This window comes from Eumetopias jubatus, unplaced genomic scaffold (assembly GCF_037043125.1).
Source record: "Eumetopias jubatus isolate StellerSeaLion01/CBP00866 unplaced genomic scaffold, mEumJub1_p1.0 scaffold_17, whole genome shotgun sequence".
NCBI classification, from domain to species: domain Eukaryota; kingdom Metazoa; phylum Chordata; class Mammalia; order Carnivora; family Otariidae; genus Eumetopias; species Eumetopias jubatus.
This window is the reverse complement of record NW_028274823.1, coordinates 68,192,872-68,219,176: the sequence shown is the minus strand read 5'-3', so window position 1 is coordinate 68,219,176 and position 26,305 is coordinate 68,192,872. Positions and strand designations below refer to the sequence as shown.

At 34.0% G+C, this 26,305-nt stretch overlaps 2 protein-coding genes across 7 annotated transcripts in view; one reads left to right on the top strand and one right to left on the bottom strand.

Moving 5' to 3' along the window:
* PHYHIPL (phytanoyl-CoA 2-hydroxylase interacting protein like) overlaps positions 1–21,863 on the top strand; it is an 89,878-nt gene extending 68,015 nt beyond the window's left edge. The window contains exons 2-5 of one of the 2 annotated variants that reach the window (XM_028124010.2): positions 3,741–3,937; positions 5,856–6,030; positions 14,321–14,438; positions 21,329–21,863. In XM_028124010.2, the coding sequence (XP_027979811.1) occupies positions 3,741–3,937; positions 5,856–6,030; positions 14,321–14,438; positions 21,329–21,863 (1,025 nt within the window). Of the gene's footprint in view, positions 1–3,738; positions 3,938–5,855; positions 6,031–14,320; positions 14,439–21,328 lie in introns of both variants that reach the window. The other variant, XM_088019919.1, reaches the window with a different exon arrangement.
* A 1,998-nt stretch (positions 21,864–23,861) lies between these two features.
* FAM13C (family with sequence similarity 13 member C) overlaps positions 23,862–26,305 on the bottom strand; it is a 166,107-nt gene continuing 163,663 nt past the window's right edge. For all 5 annotated transcript variants that reach the window (XM_088019808.1, XM_028124012.2, XM_028124013.2 and 2 more), the window contains one exon: positions 23,862–23,985. In XM_088019808.1, the coding sequence (XP_087875934.1) occupies positions 23,862–23,985 (124 nt within the window). The remainder of the gene's footprint in view (positions 23,986–26,305) is intronic.

Sequence of the window (26,305 nt, the reverse complement as noted above, 5' to 3'; positions counted from 1 at the left end):
GACGCGATGGAAGTATTAGTTAATTCTACAGTGGTAATCATATTGCAATATATAATTATAAATATATATATATTTATGTATCAAATCAACAGAATTGTAAACATAAGACTTACGCAATATTATATATCAATGACATCTCAATTTTTAAAAATTTACTTCTCCTAAAACAAAGAGTTTCATGTTTTCTGAAGCATGATTTGATTCCCTTAATATAGCCTTTCAGTTAAATTATGTTATCACATAACATAAGTTTATTATGACATTTCCCACATTCTTCCCAATTTTATATCCTTGAGGCAAGAGCTAGTTTTTACATCTTTGTACCTTTTCTGTTGTATACTTTTGATATATAGATAATTACAACTTAGTAAAAGTTGTAATAACAAAAATAAATATGAAGGGACACATAACTAAGTGGCAGTATGTTAAGGATCCTTGACCAGCTTTACAAATTAAGTGATTTGTCAGGGTCAATATGAGAAGACACTTGAATTCAACAACTAGCTAAAAGTATAGCAACAAATCATTGAAGTTAGAGATTTTATTTTAAAATATTCTAAGAAGATTGGTATCACATTCTGATTTTTAGTGATCTTAGAAAGTTCCTAGAGTTAATATACAAATCCCAATAGGTAGTTTTCGGGGAGTTTAATAAAATTAAAAATACAGACAAAAAATGCTTTCTGACAATGAATAGATGTAGCACAGAGGAAAAAAAATATTTTAAAAGTGAAAGAATTTGTTACAAAAGTGCCTTTGAAATGCTTGTTCTGAGAAGCAGCTTTCATATTTTGGACAGATAAAAGTATCATTAATTTGTTTTCCATTCAGTATTACCAATCAGCAGTATAGTCACAGATCTTAGAATTATTTGTCAGGTAAAGTAGAAAAATGTAGCTAGAATTATTCTTAAGATGAAGTCTTATTAAGAAATAGAAGCTGCATTTAGAAATACACTTGATTGTACAGATCTAAGATAGTACTGGCTGGTTATTGAATATTAGTGTCATGTGAATCACTATTGTTTCACTGATTTTACAGACAAAATCATTGTCTTCTGTCACTTATCTCAAAATCTTAGTTAAAAATTGATTCAGAGTGTGAAGATAAAGGAAGTTACATATAAACTGATAGGATTGGTTTAAACTAAATTTTTTACTTGTTCTGCGCAAGTAAGAAAGCTGCATAGAGGTTAATCTACTGGCTTTGTTAAGAACTGGGAGTATGATAAGTAGCTTGAAAATAAAGATTTTCTTAATATAACAAGTCCTTCATAGGTTTGAGCTTTATATTCTGAATGGTAAAATAGGATTTAAACAAAACTTTCCACATTTTAATAAATATAAATTTTTTCTCAAATTTTAACTATTAGACAAAAATATGTAAAACAAAGTATTATATTCTAGACAATAATCAATTATTTGTAACTTTAAGGTTGAATCCGATAACAGTGGAAGTTTAAGTAGCAAACTTTTGTATCTTAGTGTTAATATATTGAAATTGCATTTTCATTAAATTGGGTCAAATGCAAAATAGCTTTCTTTTTCTCTCTATGATCTTAAATAACAATTTTTTCACCCAGTTGTTATGAAATTATATGGAGAGTCATAATGCAGACGAGTTCTACAGAAACTTTTACTGTTAGTGTCCAGAAAGTTTTTCAGTAGTGTTACTTATATTTTAAAGATAACTGCAATCAGAATAATAGGTAAAAACTTTGAGCTTTTCTAAATAGAACAAAAATTACTAATGTTTGAGTATTTATTGCCTTTCCCTTTTCCAGGTCCATTAAAAGGATTCCACTTAGTTTCTTTCCTTCCCTTGACTTCTAAAAGGCTTTTATTTAGGTCACAAGCAATTTGGGGATTCTGTTAGGCCAGATGAGAAGGAAAGAAAGTGAGAGAGTAATTTTTGTGGGAGTTTTATGGAGAGGGAATCCGGAGAGACTGGGGTGTGAGGGGAAGGTATGAAGAAGAAAAGAATTTTTAAAAGTATTGTTCAAGAAATGACAATAAAGAACTTATTTTGAAATTAGTTTTCAATTGCCATCAGGTTTCTCTGGCAACATCACAGCTTGAGATGAGAAAATATGGGTCAAAGATTTAGGGACACCTGGGTGGCTCAGTCGTTAAGCCTCTGCTTTGGGCTCAGGTCGGCTCAGGTCATAATCTCAGGGTCCTGGAATTGAGCCCCACGTGGGCTTCCTGCTCTGCGGGAAGCCTGCTTCTCCCTCTCCCACTCCCCCTGCTTGTGTTCCCTCTCTTGCTGTGTCTTTCTCTGTCAAAAAATAAACTCTTAAAAAAAAAAGATTTAATAAGACTGGCAATTGTCAACAGTTTTATATCAACAATTGAGAGGGAGTGTGGGAGCAGGAGAACACAATTTATCTGGAAATGGAAGATATTGCCACAAGATAATATTCATTGTTGTTTCTAATTTTTGTTGATCAAGATTTACTCTTTTATTCTGTTAAGGAACTAGTTATGTAGCTGATTTATGATCTACCACTTTTTATCATATGAATAACAATTACATTTATTTTTTTTTCCTCTGGGGCATTCAATTTTATGTTGGCTTGGGGTAAGAGAACATAGGAAGGAGAAATAGAGTAAAAGTTGGTTCAGTATTTCTTTCCTATCTATGAAACAAACTTGGCAGGTCTATATTTTTTCTATTTTGACCAATCATCCATCTTATTCTACTCTATACTATAAGCCAAAGTTTCTCTTTTAGTTTCTCATTTTCTTTAACTGGAAATGCAGGATACAGTCTTTTAAGTAACCAGATGTCAGATCAGTTCTTCAAGATTTTAATGATAACAATCAACATGGCAATTGTTTTTTTTTTCTCTTTTAGTTTTATCTATTGTTTTAATACTCAAAATTAAATTGATCAAGACACAATGGGCAGAAAGATTCCTAGAATAATCCTTGACATAATAACTTGTAAGAGAATGGTCTTCAATATTATTTGTATATATAGTATAACTATCACATGCTGTTTCTATATATAAATATCTAAAACAAAAGGAAAATGGAAGAGTAATTTTTATAGACTGTCACTGATAACTCACAGATTTTTTTAAAGAAATGTTCTTTTTTTAATTTGACTGGATTCTTTCATTAGCAACACTTGTGACTTCATATAGTTTAAAACGCCTGACATTAGAGCAAAATTGGTTGTTCATATAGGAAAAATGGTCTCTTGGGTCTACCATGTAAGGCCAATCTTTTATAGATTAGAAAGATGGATTATCAGTGTTTTTGTTTACATTCTGTGAAAGCAAAAATTGGAAAAGTAAATTGAAAATTTAGAGGTGGTAAGGACTAATTCAGTTTTGCTTTTTTTTTTTATTGGTAAAATGACTTTGTAAATGGCATTAACTATCGTTAACACTCAAACTATTTCATGAACAAAAATGAAATCTCAGTAATTAGGTAGTTGAGTTCAGAAATACATACACAGAGGTCCTTGGGTGGCTCAGTTGGTTAAGCGTCTGACTTCAGCTCAGGTCATGATCTCAGGGTCCTGGGATCAAGCCTGCATTGGGCTCTCTGCTCAGCGGGGAGTCTTCTTCACCCTCTCTCCCTCTGTGCACACTCTCTCTCTCTCCCTATTTCTGTCTCAAATAAATAAATAAAAATCGTATTAAAAAAGAAAAAAATATATACACAACTGATGGCCTTGCAACCTGGAAAAATACATTAGTTGGAAACTACCTGTGCATTGTTTTCTTGCAGGGAATAAATCACAAGACAGTGGCATAGCAGAGATGGAAGAACTTCCTGTACCACATAACATTAAAATAAGCAACATTACATGTGACTCATTCAAGATTTCATGGGAAATGGATTCAAAGTCAAAGGACCGTATTACACACTATTTCATTGACCTCAATAAGAAAGAGAACAAGAACTCCAATAAATTTAAACACAAGGTAAAATCTTAACACATACTTCTGTTCATTTGCATCTTAAAATCTAAGTCTGAGGACATTTTAAAAGCAGGAATAATGTTCTATTAATTACTTAAGTGATGTATTTGATATTGGGAAGAATAAAAATTACATGTCATTTCAAAACCCTATCCCTTTAAGAAATTTTGTAAGAAAATGAAATGCCAAGTATACTATTAAAATACAATTTTTCCCATAGGAGGTAAAATCATGACTGTCATATAGACATAAAAATGAACATGTGTTAAAAGATTTAACTCATTAATGAGGTAACTGATGAGGTGTTACAACCAGTTCGAGGGATAATCCAAAGAATAGACACAAGCATAGATTAGTATATTGAAATAAATGTATAACTACAGGTAAAACTGATTTGGGGTCAGGAAGGAGAAAGGGACAGAAAGGATGGATGGACAAAATTCATTTGCATGTATTTAGACAAGAATAACTGTTATCAGTTATCTACAGATTACAGTGTTATAAAATAACTCCCACAGAATCAAAAGAAAATAGCCAGAAGAATATGCTATAGGCAGGGTATAGTTTTTCATTAAGGCATACATTTTTCCCTATAACTGCTGAGAGAGGAATGTGATATAGCTTATAAACTTTAGGGTATTTGTAAAATACTTCAGGGCTGAAAACTGCTTTATGTAGTCAATTTTATTTTATGATTTGAGGATGAAAATTAGCCTTTATATGTCTTAGACCTGTTTACACCTCTTTGGTATTTATTCTTATAACAGTCTACTTATCACATATCTTTGCTGATACATATGTCTCTACATACACATCAGAGGTAGCATAGAGAGGATAATAGTTATTAAGTATTCTTTCTTATGTTTCAGTATTTTCACTGATGAAAACTGGTCTTTTTTTTATATTGATACTAAATTTAACTTGGCAAATCTTTTGGAAGAGCTGCCTTATCCTTTCTGGAAATTATGTCTTTTACCAAATGCGCAGTTATACACACTAATGATAAGTGAGGATTATATGTATAGATAAGTGTGAGAGAACAAGGTTGATAAGTCATTATTCTAACCATGTTCTAATTTTGATTATGCTTTCTAGTTATGGATATTTTCTTTGCTGACATTTGCCTTCTTGAAGTAGTTTTGAAATATTTCCTTGAAATAGCTTTGAAATACTTAATGTTATGTGATGATTAGGTCAAGATTTGACCCCCTTTTCTTCATTCCACACTTAGAAAACCATGTCTTGGAAATATAGTGAATATTCAACTAGCAAGTTTAATAACCTTATTAATCATTGTTTAGAAATACCTAAACATTTCTGTGACACATAAGCTCCATACTTGAATACAACTGAAGCAGATACTACCTCTTTTGTAAATAAAACTGATTCATTTATCTTAAAATAGTTATTTTTAAAATGTTTTCTGCCTTCACATATAAAATATTTAGTAATGGGCTACTCTGGTAAAATTAATGGATAGTATAAATTAAACAAATATATTTTAAAATACAAAATCATTGAATTTGTTTGTCATGTTTCTGGGTTTTGGGAGGTTTTGTTTTGTTTTATAATTTAATATTAGAATATTGCACTTTAAGGAACATATATAAGGAGAGTACAGAGAAGAACAATAATCAAGAAAACAGAAATCTAAATACATTTTATGTCATTAATTAGCTGTATGACCTTGGGCATGTCTTTTGATCAAGTTGGGCCTTATTTTTTTTACATCTGGAGAATAGAGATTTGACTAGAATAATTGTTAAATATCTTTAAAAAGGAAAATTCTATGATTAGCCAGGAATTTAAGTTCCTCCACATTGTTTAAAATTGATTCAGGTTCTACTGCTAAATTATTTCTTCCCTCCCTGCCTGCCCTCTACCCTTCCTTCTTTCCTGTTTTTCTTTCTTTTTGTCTTAGGATGTTCCAACGAAATTGGTGGCAAAAGCTGTTCCTTTGCCCATGACTGTCCGTGGACACTGGTTTTTGAGCCCGAGAACTGAATATACAGTAGCAGTGCAGACTGCCTCAAAACAGGTTGATGGTGATTATGTTGTGTCTGAATGGAGTGAAATTATAGAATTCTGCACAGCAGGTAAGAGAACTAGATACAAATCCAGAAAAATATTTAGTAGTTCCTTAAAAGCTAATTACAGAAAAATATTTTTTAATCATAAGGTGATATGAATTGCATTGGGTTATTTTTACATCGACAGTAGCATTGTGTACTAGAACAAGCTACGCTGTATTAGTTGGAGGGAGCTTAGATTCTCAGTAAAAGCTGAGTAATGGCATTAAATTAGTTCTTTGCTGCATAGTTTGATTTTTCAAAGTAAAAGCTTTGCAAATAAAAATTGGTTTAGTTTGAAAATATGCTCAAACATATTTTGAGCTTCGTCTTGAGAGAGAGAGCTTTTTTTTTCTTTAAATTTTCACAGATATTGATGGCACCTGGGTGGCTCAGTTGGTTAAGTAGCTGCCTTTGGCTCAAGTCATGATCCCAGGATTCTGGGATCAAGCCCTGTGTCTCTGGTTCCCTGTTCAGCAGGGAGCCTGCTTCTCCCTCTTCCTCTGCCTGCCACTCCCCCTGCTTGCACTCTCTCTCTGTCAAATAAATAAAATAAATAGAATCTTTAAAAAAAATGTTCACAGATATTGAAACAAAGAAGTCAGGAACATCTTTCTGTAACTTAGGGGAATGGATGCAGATCTTAATGACTGTACATAGCAGAAATGTTATTGGATTTTTCACCTGAGTGCTGAAATCTGTATCTAAACTAGTGTCGTGTGTGTGTGTGTGTGTGTGTGTGTGTGTGTGTCTTTGCTTCATTAGAAAGTACCTCATAGCCATTTGACATTGAGATACCTGATGTGGAGAGCCCCATCCCCTTTGATTTTGAACTATACTTTAATATTCCATTAGATTGGAAATGTTACCATTTATCTCGTTCATTTATCTGTTTATTCATTCATTTAAGAAACAAATATTTGGTGAGCTCTTAAATAGGTGTTGAACTCATACAAAGATATCTTTACCTGATTACATCTGTCATCCTCTCCTTGTCTCTTAGAATGGGGCTTTATTTCCTCTTTGTATAGGTGATTGTTTCCTCTAAAAAATTGTAGAGAAAGGCTGTGTTTTTCAACATAAAGGAGCTTGAAGAAAGTCTTAAAAACAATTTGCCTCAACTATTGTAAGTTGCTTAGCAAATTTTCCCAGCTGAGGCATCCTTCATATAAACCGGCCTTTTTTTTTTCTCCCCATAATGTCACACCTGCATTATTTTAGACTCAGTACATACTTAGCAACTGCTTTATCTCACTAGCTTGTGTTGTTTCTTAATCTCAAATTCAGTGCAAAACTTTTCCTATGGATATGTTAAATGGATAAAATTTTAATTCTATGTTATTTTGATTTTATCTTCAAACCTTTTTATATATGGGTAAGTTGCTAAGGATTATAACATCCTTGATTGTTAAGGATTTCAGTCTTTGAGAGCAAGGAAATAATATCTCTCTGGTACCATATTTCTTCCTAAGATACTGATTATAAGTTCCACCATTTTATACTGTCAGTTAAAGTATGAAACAGTGTTTTCATATCACAGTTATTGTTGGACTCATTAAGAAGCTAAATGTGAAAAAATACATTTTGGACTAGATGAAATATGGTATTAATCATAGTTTAGTTATCAGTAATGAAGCAGCTAATTTTTATATTGTATTAAGAGTAACATTAATAGTGAGTAAAGAATTCTCAATGATAAAATTTTTACCTATATTTGTTGTGTTATATTGGAGTTAATATATTACCTCAGTTTTTTCCTGAAATAAAATTCTTCTTTGGAGTCTATCTCACGTTTACTTTTCTTTATTGCATTTCTTTCCATTTACTTTCTTTTTTTTAAATTTTATTTTCTTATGTTATGTTAGTCGCCATACATTACATCATTAGTTTTTGATGTAGTGTTCCATGATTCATTGTTTGCGTATAACACCCAGTGCTCCATTCAGTAGTGCCCTCCTTAATACCCATCAACAGGCTAACCCATCCCCCTCCCCTCTAGAACCCTCAGTTTGTTTCTCAGAGTCCATAGTCTCTCATGGTTCGTCTCCCCCTCCGATTCCCCCCCTTCATTTTTCCCTTCCTGCTATCTTCTTTTATTTTTTTTTACATAGAATGTATTATTTGTTTCAGAGGTACAGGTCTGTGATTCAACAGTCTCACACAATTCACAGCGCTCACCATACCACATACACTCCCCAATGTCTATCATCCAGCCACCCCATCCCTCCCACCCCCCACTACTCCAGCAACCCTCAGTTTGTTTCCTGAGATTAAGAATTCCTCATATCAGTGAGATCATAAGATACATGTCTTTCTCTGATTGACTTATTTCGCTCAGCATAACACCCTCCAGTTCCATCCGTATCATTGCAAATGGCAAGATTTCGTTCCTTTTGATGGCTGCATAATATTCCATTGTATATATATACCACATCTTTTTTATCCATTCATCTGTTGATGGACATCTTGGCTCTTTCCATATTTTACCTATTGTGGACATTGCTGCTGTAAACATTGGGCTACACGTACCCCTTCGGATCCCTACATTTGTATCTTTGGGGCAAATACCCAGTAGTGCAATTGCTGGGTCATATGGTAGCTCTATTTTCAACTTTTTGACGAACCTCCATACTGTTTTCCAGGGTGCCTGCACCAGCTTGCATTCCCACCAACAGTGTAGGAGGGTTCCCCTTTCTCTGCATCCCTGCCAACATCTGTTATTTCCTAACTTGTTAATTTTAGCCATTCTGACTGGTATGAGGTGGTATCTCATTGAGGTTTTGATTTGGATTTCCCTGATGTTGAGTATTGTTGAGCACTTTTTCATGTGTCTGTTGGCCATTTGGATGTCATCTTTGGAAAAATATCTGTTCATGTCTTCCGCCCATTTCTTGACTGGATTATTTGTTCTTTGGGTGTTGAGTTTGCTAAGTTCTTTATAGATTTCGGATACTAGCCCTTTATCTGATATGTCATTTGCACATATCTTCTCCCATTCTGTCGGTTGTCTTTGGTTTTGTTGATTGTTTCCTTTGCTGTGCAAAAGCTTTTTATCTTGATGAAATCCCAATAGTTCATTTTTTCCCTTGCTTCCCTTGCCTTTGGCAATGTTTCTAGGAAGAAGTTGCTGCGGCTGAGGTCGAAGAGGTTGCTGCCTGTGTTCTCCTTTAGGATTTTGATGGACTCCTGTCTCACATTGAGGTCTTTCAACCATTTTGAGTCTATTTCTGTGTGTGTGGTGTAAGGAAATGGTCCAGTTTCATTCTTCTGCATGTGGCTGTCCAATTTTCCCAACACCATTTGTTGAAGAGACTTTTTTCCATTGGACATTCTTTCCTGCTTTGTCGAATATTAGTTGACCATAGAGTTGAGGGTCTATTTCTGAGCTCTCTATTCTGTTCCATTGATCTATGTGTCGGTTTTTGTGCCAGTACCATACTGTCTTGATGATGACAGCTTTGTAATAAAGCTTGAAGTCCGGAATTGTGATGCCACCAGCTTTGCTTTTCTTTTTCAACATTTCTCTGGCTACTCGGGGTCTTTTCTGGTTCCTAACAAATTTTAGGATTATTTGTTCCATTTCTTTGAAAAAAGTGGATGGTATTTTGATAGGGAATGCATTAAATGTGTAGATTGTTCTAGGTAGCATTGACATCTTCAAGATATTTGTTCTTCCAGTCCATGAGCATGGAACGTTTTTCCATTTCTTTGTGTCTTTCTCAATTTCTTTCATGAGTATTTTATAGTTTTCTGAGTACGGATTCTTTGGCTCTTTGGTTAGATTTATTCCTAGGTATCTTATGGTTTTGGGTGCAATTGTAAGTGGGATCGACTCCTTAATTTCTTTTTCTTCTGTCTTGTTGGTGTATAGAAATGCCACTGATTTCTGTGCATTGATTTTTATATCCTGCCACTTTACTGAATTCCTGTATGAGTTCTAGCAGTTTGGGGGTGGAGTCTTTCAGATTTTTCACGTAAAGTATCATATCATCTGCAAAGGGTGAGAGTTTGACTTCTTTGCCAATTTGGATGCCTTTGATTTCTTTTTGTTGTCTGATTGCTGTGGCTAGGACTTCTAATACTATGTTGAATAGCAGTGGTGATAATGGACATCCCTGCCGTGTTCCTGACCTTAGGGGGAAAGCTCTCAGTTTTTCCCCATTGAGAATGATATTCACTGTGGGTTTTTCATAGATGGCTTTTATGTTATTGAGGTATGTACCTTCTATCCCTATACTCTGAAGAATTTTGATCAAGAAAGAATGCTGTACTTTGTCAAATGCTTTTTCTGCTTCTATTGAGAGCTTCATATGGTTCTTGTTCTTTGTTTTATTAATGTATTGCATCACATTGATTAATTTGCAGATGTTAAACCAACCTTGCAGCCCAGGGATAAATCCCACTTGGTCGTGGTGAATAATCCTTTTAATGTACTGTTGGATCCTATTGGCTGGTATTTTGGTGAGAATTTTTGTATCCATGTTCATCAGGGATGTTGGTCTGTAATTCTTTTTGATGGGGTCTTTGTCTGGTTTTGGGATCAAGGTAATGGTGACCTCATAAAATGAGTTTGGAAGTTTTCCTTCCATTTCTATTTTTTGGAACAGTTTCAGAAGAATAGGTATTAATTCTTCTTTAAATATTTGGTAGAATTCCCCTGGGAAGCCATCTGGCCCTGGGCTCTTGTTTGTTGGGAGATTTTTGATGACTGCTTCAATTTCCTTAGTGGTTATAATCTGTTCAGGTTTTCTGTTTCTTCCTGCTTCAGTTTTGGTAGTTTGTACATCTCTAGGAATGCATCCATTTCTTCCAGATTATCTAATTTGCTAGCATAGAGTTGCTCATAATACGTTCTTGTAATTGTTTGTATTTATTTGTGTTGGTTGTGATCTCTCCTCTTTCATTCATGATTTTATTTTTTGGGTCATTTCTCTTTTCTTTTTGATAAGTCTGGCTAGGAGTTTATCATCTTATTAATTCTTTCAAAGAACCAGCTCCTAGTTTCGTGGATCTGTTCCACTGTTCTTTTGGTTTCTATTTCATTGATTTCTGCTCTGATCTTTATTACTTCTCTTCTCCTGCTGGGTTTAGGCTTTATTTGCTGTTCTTTCTCCAGCTCCTTAGGTGTAAGGTTAGGTTGTGTAATTCATACCTTTCTTGTTTCTTGAGAAAGGCTTGTATTGCTATATACTTTCGTCTTAGGACTGCCTTTGCTGCATCCCAAAGATTTTGAACAGTTGTGTTTTCATTTTCATTGGTTTCCATGAATTTTTTTTAATTCTTTTTTAAAAATTTCTTGGTTGACCCGTTCATTCTTTAGTAGGATGTTCTTTAGCCTCCATGTATTTGAGTTGTTTCCGACTTTCCTCTTATGATTGAGTTCTAGTTTCAAAGCATTGTGGTCTGAAAATATGTAGGGAATGATCCCAATCTATTGTTACCAGTTGAGGCCTGATTTGTGACCTAGGATGTGATCTATTCTGGAGAATGTTCCATGGTCACTAGAGAAGTGTGTATTCCCTTGCTTTGGGATGGAATGTTCTGAATATGTCTGTGAAGTCCATTTGGTCCAGTGTGTCATTTAAAGTCTTTATTTCCCTGTTGATCTTTTGCTTAGATGATCTGTCCATTTCAGTGAGGGGGGTGTTAAAGTCCCCCACTAGTATTGTTGTTGATGTTTTTTTCTTTTGTTATTAATTGGCTTATATATTTGGCTGTTCCATGTTCGGGGCATAGATATTTACAATTGTTAGATCTTCTCGTTGGATAGACCCTTTAAGTAGGATATAGTGTCTTTCCTCATCTCTTATCATAGTCTTTGCTTTAAAATCTAATTTGTCTGATACAAGGATTGCCACTCCAGCTTTCTTTTGATGTCCATTAGCATGGTAAATGGTTTTCCACCCCCTCACTTTCAATCTGGGAGTGTCTTTGGGTCTCAAATGAGTCTCTTGCAGACAGCATATCGATGGGTCTTGTTTTATATCCAATCTGATACCCTGTGTCTTTTGATTGGGGCATTTAGCCCATTTACATTCAGAGTAACTATTGAAAGATAGGAATTTCCTGCCATTGTATTGCCTGTAAGGTGACTGTTACTGTATATTGTCTGTGTTCCTTTCTGATCTATGCTGCTTTTAGGCTCTCTCTTTGCTTAGAGGACCCCTTTCAATATTTCTTGGAGGGCTGCTTTCGTGTTTGCAGATTCCTTTAGTTTTTGTTTGTCCTGGAAGCTTTTTATCTCTCCTTCTATTTTCAATGACAGTCTAGCTGGATATAGTATTCTTGGCTGCATAGTTTTCTCATTTAGTGCTCTGAATAGATCATGCCAGCCCTTTCTGGCCTGCCAGGTCTCTGTGGATAGGTCTGTTGCCAATCTGATGTTTCTACCATTTTAGGTTACAAATCTCTTGTCCCAAGCCACAGTCTTTTTGGATATTGTTTTAATACATGCTATTTTCCATAGGACGGCACTAAACAAAGTCATAATATTTATCCAATTAAAAGAGCTATAATTTACCTACTAAAATCCCCATTTGACATTGGGGAAAAGTGTGAAATATTATTTCTTCTTTAGCTTAAGAAAGACCTTTGGCATTTCCAGGTCAGAAATACCTGTCTATAGTTGCATACACACTCTGTTCTATAATCTATTTAACCATATGAGTACATGTTTTATTTCTATGTGTATGAAGGAAAACCTTGTCTTCTTTCATTTAGAGTGATCACCCTGTTGCTCTTTTACTGAACTACATCTCATAATTCTACTAAGAATGTTATGGGGTGAATAATAAAATGCCAGCTTTTATATGTGGTACAATAGTTTTCTATAAATTATTTTGCATTTTTAATTTGTATGAGTAAAATATAAAGGGAACTTAAGCTTTTCAAAGCTTATTGTTTCAAATTATCAGAATAATTCAGAGACTTTTACCTAAACTTTATCAATAATCTTTAATCTGTAAATTTTGAGGAAGCTTTTTGTATAAATTGTCTTTTGATCTGTATAAAAGCTAATTCACTCCACATTTATTGAGCACATACTGTGTGCTATGTACTGTGCAAAATATTGACATAAAGTAAAATAGAATGCCACCAACTAATCTAATTCTAGTCTAGTCTATGTCAGGATAAAACCCTGTGCTTGCCCCATAAATCACAGTTGTTTATATATTTATCTATGTATATTTATTTGCAAATTTAGATTGTGAGTTCTTTGAAAGGAAGAATATTCTGTTTGATCTTTTAACCTGATCATCTAACTTTGCATGATGCCTTCTGCATCATATGTTCTAATCTAAATAAATGTGAGCCAGTGAAGCAGTTAGTAAACAACCTGTGCTGTCATGAGCAGCTCAACTAGGTTGCTTTTATTTGGAATGTCTTATAATCTTTATAGACAAAGATTTTTGCTTAGATTTTGGTAGAGGAGTTTGACAACAGTCCTCAATTTTCAAAACAAAAAGTTGGTGAAAGGATCAAGTTACTTGGAGAGAAGCTTTAGATTTTCAAGAGTCTTGTATACCTGAAAACCATCAACTAAAAACCAGAGACCTAGTCTCTAAATTACTAGCTATATGAACATTTGGCAAATCAAACCATGACAAGCCTCAATTTCTGCATCAATAAAATTGTCATATTTAATCTATCTCACCAACCTCGTAGATTTATTTATTTTTTTTTTAAAGATTTTATTTATTTTTGACAGAGACACAGCGAGAGAGGGAACACAAGCAGGAGGAGTGGGGGAGGGAGAAGCAGGCTCCCCGCGGAGCAGGGAGCCCGATGCGGGGCTCAATCCCAGGCCCCTGGGACCATGACTTGAGCCGAAGGCAGATGCTTAAGGACTGAGCCACCCAGTCGCCCCCAAACCTCATAGATTTAAAGAGTAAATTAAATTAACATTATTATTGCTACCTTTTTAAATTCAATTTGCTACTGATTGCATGTTAGAAGCTTCTTTTATTTGACTTATCAGTTGATTCAAGAAAAGCTAGTATGGTGCCAATTGATATTACTTGGGTTATGCAGAGTCTGCATTCCTTACTTAACATTTTTGTTGCAGGATCTTTCATTTCAAAGAGTGAAATAAATGCATGGATATCCTAAAAAAAATAAAATAAAACATAACAAATGCATTTTTTGTAGAAAGAAAAATGTGCCAAACAAAGACAATGAATTTTTTTTTCAGTGCAATTTCCTATTCACTAAGATAAATTTTCTAAAGGTGAATTTTAATAATTTCCAATTTATTGAACATGTAGTTGATACATTTGGTAATATATTTTTAGTAAGAGAATTTTTTTGTTATTTTCAGACTATTCAAAAGTTCATCTAACACAGCTATTGGAGAAGGCCGAAGTGATTGCAGGACGGATGCTTAAATTTTCTGTTTTTTATCGTAACCAACACAAAGAATATTTTGACTATATTCGGTAAGGTTAAAAAAATATATAGTGATTTGCTTTACTAAATGCCATTCTAAGCTCTAGGCTCAGGTTTCCCTTGAGTCTAGTTCTGTGAAATAGCAATTTTTGTTTTCTTTTCAAAATAGTTAATTATACTCTTATTTCCCAGAATAATTGAGTAGAAAAAAATCAGATTATGGGATTTTTTTTTTCATGTTACTTACATCCCTTTCTGTAATCATTTGTAATGACAGTTCCTGTCCATTTGAGTGGAAGATCGTAAAACCTCCAGGGTTTAGACTGATGACCATTCTTGACAAATTCCTCTACCACCCAATAACTAAACTGAATACTCTCTTCTTGTGGATTGATTGCTTTAAGATATTGAAAATGGGAGGGGGGGACGTAACTTTCATGAAATATGGTGAATCAGGTGGGATTTTTTCAGGCTTCAGTCTAAGTGATGAGATCTCTTAGCCATTATCTTGGATTAATTATTCAGTCTGTCGTATTTACTTTTGAATTCTAATGTTCAATTAGTATTTCTAAGATAGCCTGTGTTTACACTGGGAAGCAGTTTCCAAGAATTCAAAAGCAATCCATGATACAGGTAGTTTTAATACTTAATAATGTTTTATATTTACAGACAAAAATTTCAGGACAGTAAATAGAGATATATGTTTTTAAAAGGCTAAGACTAAGGTTTTTAAAATGATAAATGCTATTTAGTTCTAAAACTTTTACACAGTAATCTCTATAATTTGTCATTTGGTCTCACTTTAAACTTTAAGTTGTAAAGGATTATAATGAAAAAAAATTAGGAAGCTTTGTTGTTATTTGTTTCTTACTTCTCTAGTTTTCTTAAGTCATGATCATGGTTTTAGATTTAAATCATCTCCAAGCTGTGGAAAATGTAAAGGGAATCAGAGAGAGAGAGGTGAATTTAGGCATCTGATTTCATCAAATGAAATACTTTGCAATATCATGGGTTTTTTTAATATATATATTTTGATGCTGCAAACCATAAGGTTGAATATCTTATAAACACAGAGTTTAGTCCATAATTCTTTTATCTGATAATTACTTACCCTTGAATCTATACATATTTCATGGTGGATGCCATTAACCTAATTTAGACAGTACAAACAGATATAACATAAATTAATGTATCTGTCAATTGTGAATGGGAATGACCATATATATTTAACAAGAAAGGTTTTCTTTAAGCATAAAATTTGAAAACAAAAAGATCTATTGCTATTTTCTTTAATAAGAAATACATCAATATAATAAATACATCTTTGGTACAAGGTTTAGAGTCTTAGAATATTGCCAATATCTATTTTAGGTGGCCACTGGAGGTCAGTATTTCTCTGATTTTCTCTGCCCTTTGGGTGGAAACTAGCCTATTTTCAGGTCTTTAGATATTAAAATTTGCATCATCGGTTTTCAAAAACTCTTCTAAGAAGAAAAGAAATGATAAAGACTGCCTGGAAAAAGTCATTGTATATATTGTATAATTGATTCCAGTCTACTAGAATGAAAGATGTATTTACTAACAAGGAAATTTACCTTTGTTGGAGTTTCCATGACAGTTGTAAAATCCATGTAAATTATATCTTAATACAGTATATATAAGTAAATATACTTCTCAAGGCGTGGGTACAGTTCTTCAAAATTGCTTTTTCAAAACGCTTTATTATAAAATTAGTAGACATTAGCTTCAATGGACCTTGATTTTTCTTTTTAGGTAATGAATTCTAATCAGGACCCACTTCCTTTATCAGAATCCATTTAAAATGTCAATTTGTTAATCAAAATGCTTGAATAGAAATGAACCTTTCACTTACCTGACTACAGACTTTCCAAATCATTACAAATTATGAAAAAGCATTAGGTAAATTCTGACTCAATCCATATGAATTGAGCTCATTTTGATCTCTTTCTCTAGAGATAAATTTCTAAGTGAATATTGCTTTCCCTTACCCCAGATCAAAATACCACTTTCTCTCTTACTCCTTCAAGTTCACTAAGTAGCCTCACTATCCTTAAAACACCTTTCTAGATCAGAAAGTTTTCTCTTTTCCAATCCACTGACAGGTGTAGGAATTCCTGGTGCTTTTAAGTGTTAGATTGTATATCCTCAAAGTTGATGTTTGTCACTAATGCTAATACATTTCTCCTAGTCTCAGTTCCTGTCTCCATATTTTCTGCTGTTATTTCATTAATTGAACTTGTAGATTCATGTTTGACACATATCATATCGATATTTGTTTTTTGTTAATGAGAATGTAGCTGTAACAAGCATAAGAATTTTGACCCAGGACAAGATGGAGTGGAAACACTTCTCCTTATTTTTTCCCACTAAATATGACTAAAAACTCTGGACTTTATATATAAAAGAAACATAGGAATCTGAAAGGTGGAAGAAGACTGAAAGGTAGAGAGGTCAGTTAGGGACCATGGGACTCAAGGGACAATACAGTAATGAGTTCCCTGAGTTTTCTTTTTAGCTCTTATATTCTGGACTGAGTTCTGAAGAAGCCAAAAACCCCAAAATGCTGATGGGCATTTTTTACAGTATCTACTGCAAAAGAATGACTAAAAGAAGTTTTTTTGTTTATTTTTTTATTCATCATGATAAGTGTACTCTTCAATCCCCACCCCCTATTTCTCCTATCACCCCACCAACCTCTCTTCTGGTAGCCATCAGTTTGTTCTCTATTGTTAAGAATCTGTTTCTTAGTTTGTCTCTCGTTTTTTTTTTCTTTGCTCAGTTGTTTTGTTTCTTAAATTCCACATATGCGTGAAATCATATGCTATTTGTCTTTCGCTGACTTACTTCACTTAGCATTATACTCTCTAGCTTTACCCATGTTGTTGCAAATAGTAAGATTTCATGCTTTTCTTTGGCTGAATAATATGCTACATCTTCTTTATCCATTCATCAGTCAATGGACATTTGAGCTGCTTCCATAATTCAGTGATTATAAATAATGCTGCAGTAAACAGAGGTGCTTGTATCCCTTTGAATCAGGGTTTTGTATTGTTTGGGTAAATATCCAATAGTGCAATTCCTGGATAATAGGGTAGATCTATTTTATTTTTTGAGGAATCTCCCTACTGTTTTCTACAGTGGCTATACCAGTTTGCAATCCCACCAAAAGTGTAAGAGCGTTCCTTTTTCTCCACATCCTTGCCAACACTTGTTTCTCGTGTTGTTGGTTTTAGTCATTCTGACAGATGTGAGGTGATATCTCATTGTAGTTTTGATTTGCATTTACCTGTTGATTAGTGATGTTGAGCATCTTTTCGTGTGTTTGTTGGCCATCTGGATGCCTTCTTTGGAGAAATGTCTGTTCATTTCTTCTGCCCATTTTTAATTGGATTATTTGGTTTTATTGGTGTTGAGTTGTAGAAGTTGTTTATATATTTTGGATACTAATCCTTCGTCAGATAATGTCATTTGCAAATATTTTCTCCCATTTCATAGGTTGCCTGGTCATTTTGTTGATTGTTTCCTTCACTGTGCAGAAGCTTTTTATTTTGATGTAATCCCAATAGTTTATTTTTGCTTTTATTTCCCTTGCCTCAGGAGACATTTCTAGAAAAATGCTTCTATGACTAATATCAGAGAAATTACTGCCTGTGCTCTCTTCTAGGATTTTTATGGTTTCAGGTCTCACATTGAGGTCTTTAATCCATTTGAGTTTACTTTTGTGTATGGTGTAAGAAAGTGGTCCAGTTTCATTCTTTTGCATTTAGTTTCTCATGGATATTCTTTCTTCCTTTGTCAAAAATAAGATTAACCCATATAACTGTGGGTTTATTTCTGGGTTTTCTATTCTGTTCCATTGATCTCCATGTCTGTTTTTGTGCCAGTACCATACTGTTTTAATTACTACCACTTTGTAATATAACTTGAAATCTGGAATTGTGATACCTCCAGCTTTGTTTTTCTTTTCCAAGATTGCTTCAGCTATTCAAGGTCTTTTGTGGTTCCATACAAATTTGGGGATTGTTTGTTATAGTTCTGTGACAAATGCTAATGCTATTTTGATAGGGATTGTATTAAAGGTGTAGATCACTTCAGGTAGTATAGACATTTTAACAATAGTTGTTCTTCCAACTCATAAGCATGGAATGTCTTTGCATTTCTTTGTGTCATCTTGAATTTTTTTTGTCATTGTTTTATAGTTTTTGGAGTACAGTTCTTTCACCTCTTTGGCTGAGTTTATACCTAGATATTTTATTGGTTTTGGTGCATTTGTAAATGCTATTGTTTTCTTAATTTCTCTTTCTGCTACTTCATTAGTGTATAGGAATGCAATGGATTTCTGTACCTTGATTTTGTATCCTGTGACTTTACTGAATTCATTTATCAGTTCTAGTAGTTTTTTAGTGGAGTCTTTAGGGTTTCTATATATAGTATCATGTCATCTGCATACAGTGAGAGATTTACTTCTTCCTTACCAATTTGGATACATTTATGTCGTTTGATTGCTGTGGCTAGGACATCTAGTACTACGTTGAATAAAAGTGGTGAGGGTGGACATCTTTGTCTTGTTCCTGACCTTAGGGGAAAAACTCCGAGATTTTCCCTATTGAGTATGACGTTGTCTGTGAGTTTTTCATTTAAGGTCTTTGTTATGTTGAGGTATGTTTCCTTTAAATCTACTTTGTTGACGGTTTTACCATGAATGGATATTGTACTTTGTCAAATGTTTTTTCTGCATCTATTGAAATGATGATATGGTTTTTATCCTTTCTTCTGTTGATGTGATATACCATGTTGATTGTTTTGTGAATATTGAACCACTCTTGCATCTTGGGAATAAATCCCATTTGATTGTGGTGTATGATTTTTTTTAATGTATTATTGGTTTGCTAATATTTTGTTGAGGATTTTTGCATCTACATTCATGAGTGATGTTGGCCTGTAGTTCTCTTTTTTCATGGCGTCTTTATCTGGTTTTGATATCAGGGTGATACTGGCCTCATAGAATGAATTTGTAAGTTTTCCTTCCTCTTGTATTTGTTGGAATAGTTTGAAAAGAATGGGTATTAACTCTTCTCTAAATGTTTAGTAGAACTTACCTGTGAAGCTGTCTGGTCCTGGACTTTTGTTTTTTGAGAGTTTTTTTGATTACCAGTTCAACTTCATTGCTGATAACTGATCTGTTCAAATTTTCTATTTCTTCCTGCTTTAGTTTTGGTAGATTATAGGTTTCCAGGAATTTATTCATTTCTTCCAAGTTATCCAGTTTGTTGGCATTTAGGATCTGTTACAGTTGTTTGTATTTCTGTAGTGTTTGTTATTTCTCCTCCTTCATTAGTAATTTTGTGCATTTGGGTCCTCTCTCTCCTGTTTTTTAAAAAGTTTTATCAATTTTGTTGATCTTTGGTTTTATTGTTATTTTAGTTTCTATATCATTTATTTCTACTCTGATCTTTATTATTTTCTTCCTTTGCTGGGTTTGGATTTTGTTTGTTCTTCTTTTTCTAGCTCCTTTAGGTGTAAAGTAAGATTGTTTGAGATTTTTTTCTTCTTGAGGTAGGCCTGTATAAACTTCCACCTTAGAACCTCTTTTGCTGCATCCCAAAGATTTTGGACCATTGTGTTTTCTAAAAGAAGTTTTTGAAAAAAGGAAGAGAATGATATTAGAAGGAATTTTGGAACACCGGGAGGAAAGGAAGAATAATAAGAATAAAAATAATAAGAAGAAGACTATTCTGGTCCAATCCAGAATATTCATACATCTCTTATTTATCTAGTGTCCTCTAATATGTGAGTTGCTTGGTCTTTCCTTGAACCTGCATTTTTAATAAGCTTCTTTGGTAGTTCTTAGGCACTAGAATTTGAGACTCATTGTTGTTCTAAAGTTAGGGGAGACCCTGGGCATACCTCACCGACCCACAGGCTCTTTTGGAAGCATGCTGACTGGGAGAAGCTTCTCATGCCTGTGTGGTAAATTGTAATTTTCATCCCAAGCCATGGTGGTCAAGGACCCAGCAATAAAGGGAAGTCACACTTAGTGGGAGTTCTGGAGAAAATGTGACAAAAGCACCATTCATAAAGTTATAGACAGGGTTAAGGCAACTAATAAGGGATGCTAAAGCAACCAGGAACTATCAAGAGTTGAAAGGTTTTACTACTCTTGGGAAGGGGAATAGAGGACACCCATTAGGAGAAGTAGTCAGAGACATATAGTACATACGAATCCAGCCACACCAGAACCACAAGGCTCTGAAGCATGGAGGAAGTAGAAGACAGCACACTCAAGGCTTTACTTCCTCCTCCCCTAGATCTGATGGTGCCTTCCATAAGTAAAACTCAAATGGAAGGGACCAAGGGACAAAGATGAACCAAATGATAGAGTCCCATCCCACAATGGAAGGCAAGAAGGATGGAGAATAGATCAGGGGTGATGGTGAAGGGAGAATAACCAGCTCTGATGTAAGAAAAACGCAGGAAAGGGGACCTGATTAGTAAACTGTACCTAGGGGAAAAAAAAACCACACAAAATAAAACAAGACTCTTTTGTGCCAATATATATATGTGGACAGCACTCATATTAGGACTAAATTCTGGCATACTTTAAAGAAACATTCAATATATTTAACCAATAGTGTTAGTCCAATTTTCTCTTCAAAGAGCCACTTCTGAAACCCAGTAGGCATATAATGGTTGTGATTTCAGTTGTAAGATTTCTAATTCCAGTTTGGTTTTTCTGGCCAGGAAATTTATTATGTAAAGACCTCCAAGGTTTGTAGCAGAACATCATTGCATTAAAAGACATTAAAGTAAAGTAGGATGAGCATTCAGAGTTTTGGGCCTATCACCAGTCAAATCTACATATAAATCAATAGCTTTACTACTATTATACCAAGAAGTGACCATGTCTTTTCTCTTGCAGAGAACATCATGGGAATGCTATGCAACCATCTGTCAAGGATAACAGTGGTAGCCATGGCTCTCCTATCAGTGGTAAATTAGAAGGCATCTTCTTCAGCTGCAGCACTGAATTTAATACTGGGAAGCCACCCCAGGATTCACCTTATGGAAGATACAGGTTTGAGATTGCAGCAGAAAAACTTTTTAACCCCAATACTAACTTATATTTTGGGGACTTCTACTGTATGTACACTGCTTATCATTATGTGATTCTTGTTATTGCCCCTGTGGGATCACCAGGAGATGAATTTTGTAAGCAGCGCCTTCCTCAGCTAAATTCCAAGGATAATAAATTTTTGACCTGCACAGAAGAAGATGGGGTGCTGGTTTACCACCATGCCCAGGATGTCATTTTAGAAGTCATTTATACTGACCCTGTGGATCTTTCTCTGGGCACTGTAGCAGAAATCACTGGTCATCAGCTTATGAGTTTGTCTACTGCAAATGCAAAGAAAGATCCCAGCTGCAAAACCTGTAATATCAGTGTTGGACGTTAATGCCCATTTTTCTTATTCTTACCCAGTCCCTTTTCTTCCCCTAAGAGCACCAATCCTCTGTTGTCCATTTTCATCATCAGATGTTTTCCACTGAAGCATGCACATGCCGCTATCACCAAAAGCAAATTGCCATTTTTCCAAATTTCATCCAGAGCCGTTTTAGTGTTTCCTATTCCCTGCCCTTCCCATTACTTTCAGTGATGAAAGTTCTCCTCTGACACTTTATTGCCTAGATGCTGCAATGTTTTTATTTTTCCTTTATGCCAAACATAACAAAACAATTATATAAACTGCTTTAGCAAAATACAAAATAATGGCTTATAAATGGTGTTTAAATATGCATTCATTTTAATCTACTGAACAAATATTGGGATAACTCCAAACCGCATGAAAGTGTAATTGCAGCATGAGTTAAATCTTGAAGCCTAGAATTGTCAGCACTTCCAACTTGTTGTTTGACAGTGTTATTTATGTTATTTATATTAGCTAACAGGAAACAACTATTGTGTTTCAACATAATAAATATAATAGAAAAATATTTTATTTGTATTGTTGTATAAAATATTTACAATCATATAGAATATATAGAGTTACATTTTAATAGCAATTGTATACATGTCATGAAACCATTTCCCTTATCAAAGATGTAGTTTGTAAACTTCAAATAGTTGTGTATCTGTCCTGTTACAAGTAGATGACTTCAATTAAACAAATTTATGAAGGACATCATTCTGATTCATAAAAGTTATAAAATATCAGGTAAATACAGAGAAAACAATAAGCCTCTGAAATATTCTACTTCTGAAAGTCAATATTCTTCCCATCCAAACTATATGAAAATGTGAATTTGTTCAACATCATGCTTAAACATTACAGAAAACAGAAATACAAACATGGTTGGTACAAGAGAAAATGGCGACCTTTTACTTATTGTTACAAAGGCAAAAATAATAAATGTGTGTTTTAGTACAAAATAACACAAAATTATATGCACTAAAGTTGATGAAGCAAATAAAATTCTGGCTTCTTTTCCAAGGTGTCCCAACAATTTCCAAACCTTTCATTTTGTACAGAATGAAGAGTACCTACAACTCATGAGAATGCTTGTGACTTTACAAAGTATACACAGACCTTGGAACATTAAGAAATATGCATATTCCCAATCAAAAAATAGTTATATACTCTTATAGTAAACAAAAAGATTAGCAATCATAACTATGATCACATTAGATTATATACTGCAGACCACAGATCTATCCAAAATACCTATTTTCAAATTTTAATACAATATTTTAATATAAACATCTGTCAATTTTAGACAAAGATAATTCACAAAGTACATGCTATAAGAATGAACTTTGGTAACCAGAAATGTAAAATTTCAAATAACAGATAAAATAATGTGCTATTTTTATATAGAAATAAAAAATTAGCAGTGACACATTCTAGTATGCTTTACTGAATAGCCTAACGGACTTAAGGGACAAGGTAGATGTTTTTATCACTTAAAAATCTATTAGAACTTTCAAATAAATTACATTCTTACTAGCTGTATTCCTTCCTACATAAAAAGAAGAGTTTCTTTTCCTCCTCTTATTGATTTTTTTTAAAAATCATGTTCTTTTTCCATACACTAACATATGCAGTTTCCAGACACTAAATAGGCTTTCCTTAATAAGTGGCCCACCAGCAAGTATTATTTAGATTTGATAAAATATTAAGATTTTTTTGAAATAATTATACTGACTGTGCATTTTCTGCTTGGCATGGAGGAGACTGAATTTTTTTTCCAATTATACTGTTAGCTGTTATATTTTCCCCCATTTAAATCCTCCTTCCTCATTGATGGTTACTCTTGCCATCCCTTCTTAAAAACAGCTAATACTACCACTAAAGTGCTTCAGTTTTCAATATGTCAAAACTACCTAGCAAGAATGGCAAAGGAAAATAAACTTGACCTTATCTTGGTTGAAAGTGAGCACAAACATTTCCTGAACCTCAGATTGTTTTGGCCACATCTTGCTTGCTGATGAGGACCTCTAATAGTCTCAGTTTGGCTTTTATGTGCTTATATTCATAGTACTCATCTGCCATTGGTATCCTGTCTTCCTTTTGTGGACTTCTGCAAAACAGAAAATACTGTCTTTTAGCTCATAATAAATCAAGTCATTAAAAATCCTTTTATAATGTTTACATGAGAAAGTACAGAGTAGAAGTTTCCACTTGGTTTTTGCATCATGTCTTTTTTACCTTCCCTTCCACCTTCACTCACTCCCTCCTCCATGTGTCATTAGGTTTTTGTATAATAGTACACTTCGAGAACTTGAATGTCTTAGGTGTTTTGCAAATATATGGTCCACTGCATAGACAGACAACAATGGAGCAAGTAAAAAGGAAAAAAAACAAAAACCAGAACTCTCAGTGCATTCTTAGTCTAGTCATTCTCCCATTACTCATACCACAGTTCATGCCTATGAAGAATGTTCAGCCCTTACAATGGGAGTTGTTAAAAATTCAACCTAAAAACCACATAAATTAAGTGAAATAATTTATATAAATTTATGGTGATAGGGGAAAAAAAGCTCAATGGTTACCTTTAAACATGAAATATTTCCAAGTTTTCTTTTAATTATAATACGTAACCTATCTCTGCTAATGTGTAGTAGAATCAGTGAGATGTTCATGGATTGAATATATATGAGTCTGAATTGCAATGTTTCTCTTTGCACACTAATTCTAAGGCTAGACATCTGACAATGCATATTTTATACATACTCATTCTAACTACTATATGTTCTTGCTGTTTACTTTGAAGAATGTTTGGGTAACATCTGGAGTTAAAACCATTCCCTTTCCACAAAAATATGTGGCCAGGATATGTTATCTAAAGGGAAGTAATTGCTTCAGGATCTTAGAAGGCTCTTGTCTCCTTGGTTGATAAGATTACCTATTGCTTTTAGAACATTTTCATTCATGACTTTGAAATACTAAGAGTGGAAAACAGATGAAACACCACAGTTGCTACTGAATATAAACACAAATACTCTCTAATATTAGTGTGGCTGAATGTAGGTAAATAGCAAGCATTTAATGTTTTACCTATACTCCCTTCTATTTTCCCAGTACTGATAAAAGATCTATCTCTCACAAATTTAAAAAAACCATGAATCTATAAAGATTTCCTAAGAATGGAGTTATCTACTTGTGATGCACCACTATACATTTGCCTGGAATTTCTAGTACAGAACTCAGAACAGTACACAAATCTGTAGATAGGGTTTCTCTTAAATATTGTCTAAGTTATTTAATAGAATTCCTTTGCCTCCATTCTGTATTATGGACCAAACTTAACTGGGCCTCTAAATATCACCTTAATTTATATAAACATATCTAAGTGAAGAAATGGTCTAATTTATCAGGAAACACTAGTAACCCTAGCCCATCATGCAACTTTTCCCTGGTCCTGCAGACTCTTTTTTGGCTAATAAACAAGAGTATATTGGCCAGGGGCACCTGGGTGGCTCAGTTCGTTAAGCAACTGCCTTTGGCTCAGGTCATGATCCTGGAGTCTTGGGATCGAGTCCTGCATCGGGCTCCCAGCTCAGCGGGCAGCCTGCTTCTCCCTCTGGCCCCCTCCCCTCTCATGCTGTTTCTCTCTCTCTCACTCTCTAATAAATAAATAAATAAAATCTCTTAAAAAAAAAGTGTATTGGCCAGAATGAAAAATTTTGCTAAGTATTTCCTGAAGCAGTTTTCCCATTATGTAAAACATGCTAATGTGCTTGGTACAGTTCCTGGCTTATAACTGTTAATGTCATATCTATATGATTATTCCTCTTGCTTGGCAAATATTACCAGGAACATTTACAGTAACTTAAAATTTTTAGTAATCCATTTGCATGGTTATTTTACCTTATGGGCAGGATTAGGCCTTCCTAATAAAATTTCTTAGGATAACAAGATTAAGATCCATATTTCCTAACCATTCAACCCTTTGATTTTAGTTGTGATATACCACCACTTTGGCATTTAGTTTAAGTATATTACCACAAGAGGGCATACAACCTCAGTCATATACAGGCATATCTGAAGTAGGGTTAAGGCAAAGGTACAGTAGAATACTATACATAGGACATCACTAACTTCCCTGTACATCAAAAGGTATGCCAAATACCACTGGAGCTCCATTAGGCAGGACTACTAGCATACTGGGGTGGTCTCAAACTCTTTGGATTCCTGGGTACATACAGATTAAAAAAAATGTAAATGTAAAAGCTGTATGGAAATTCTGTAAAGGGAAAAAATGGAAATGGAAAAAGAAAACAAGAAATTATGTTTTATATTCTAAATTTAACATCCACAAAACATTTTTCACTAGATTAGTTATCAGCAGAAGGTAAATAACTTGGACTTGTAGCAGTCAACTGGAAAAGGAAGATTCC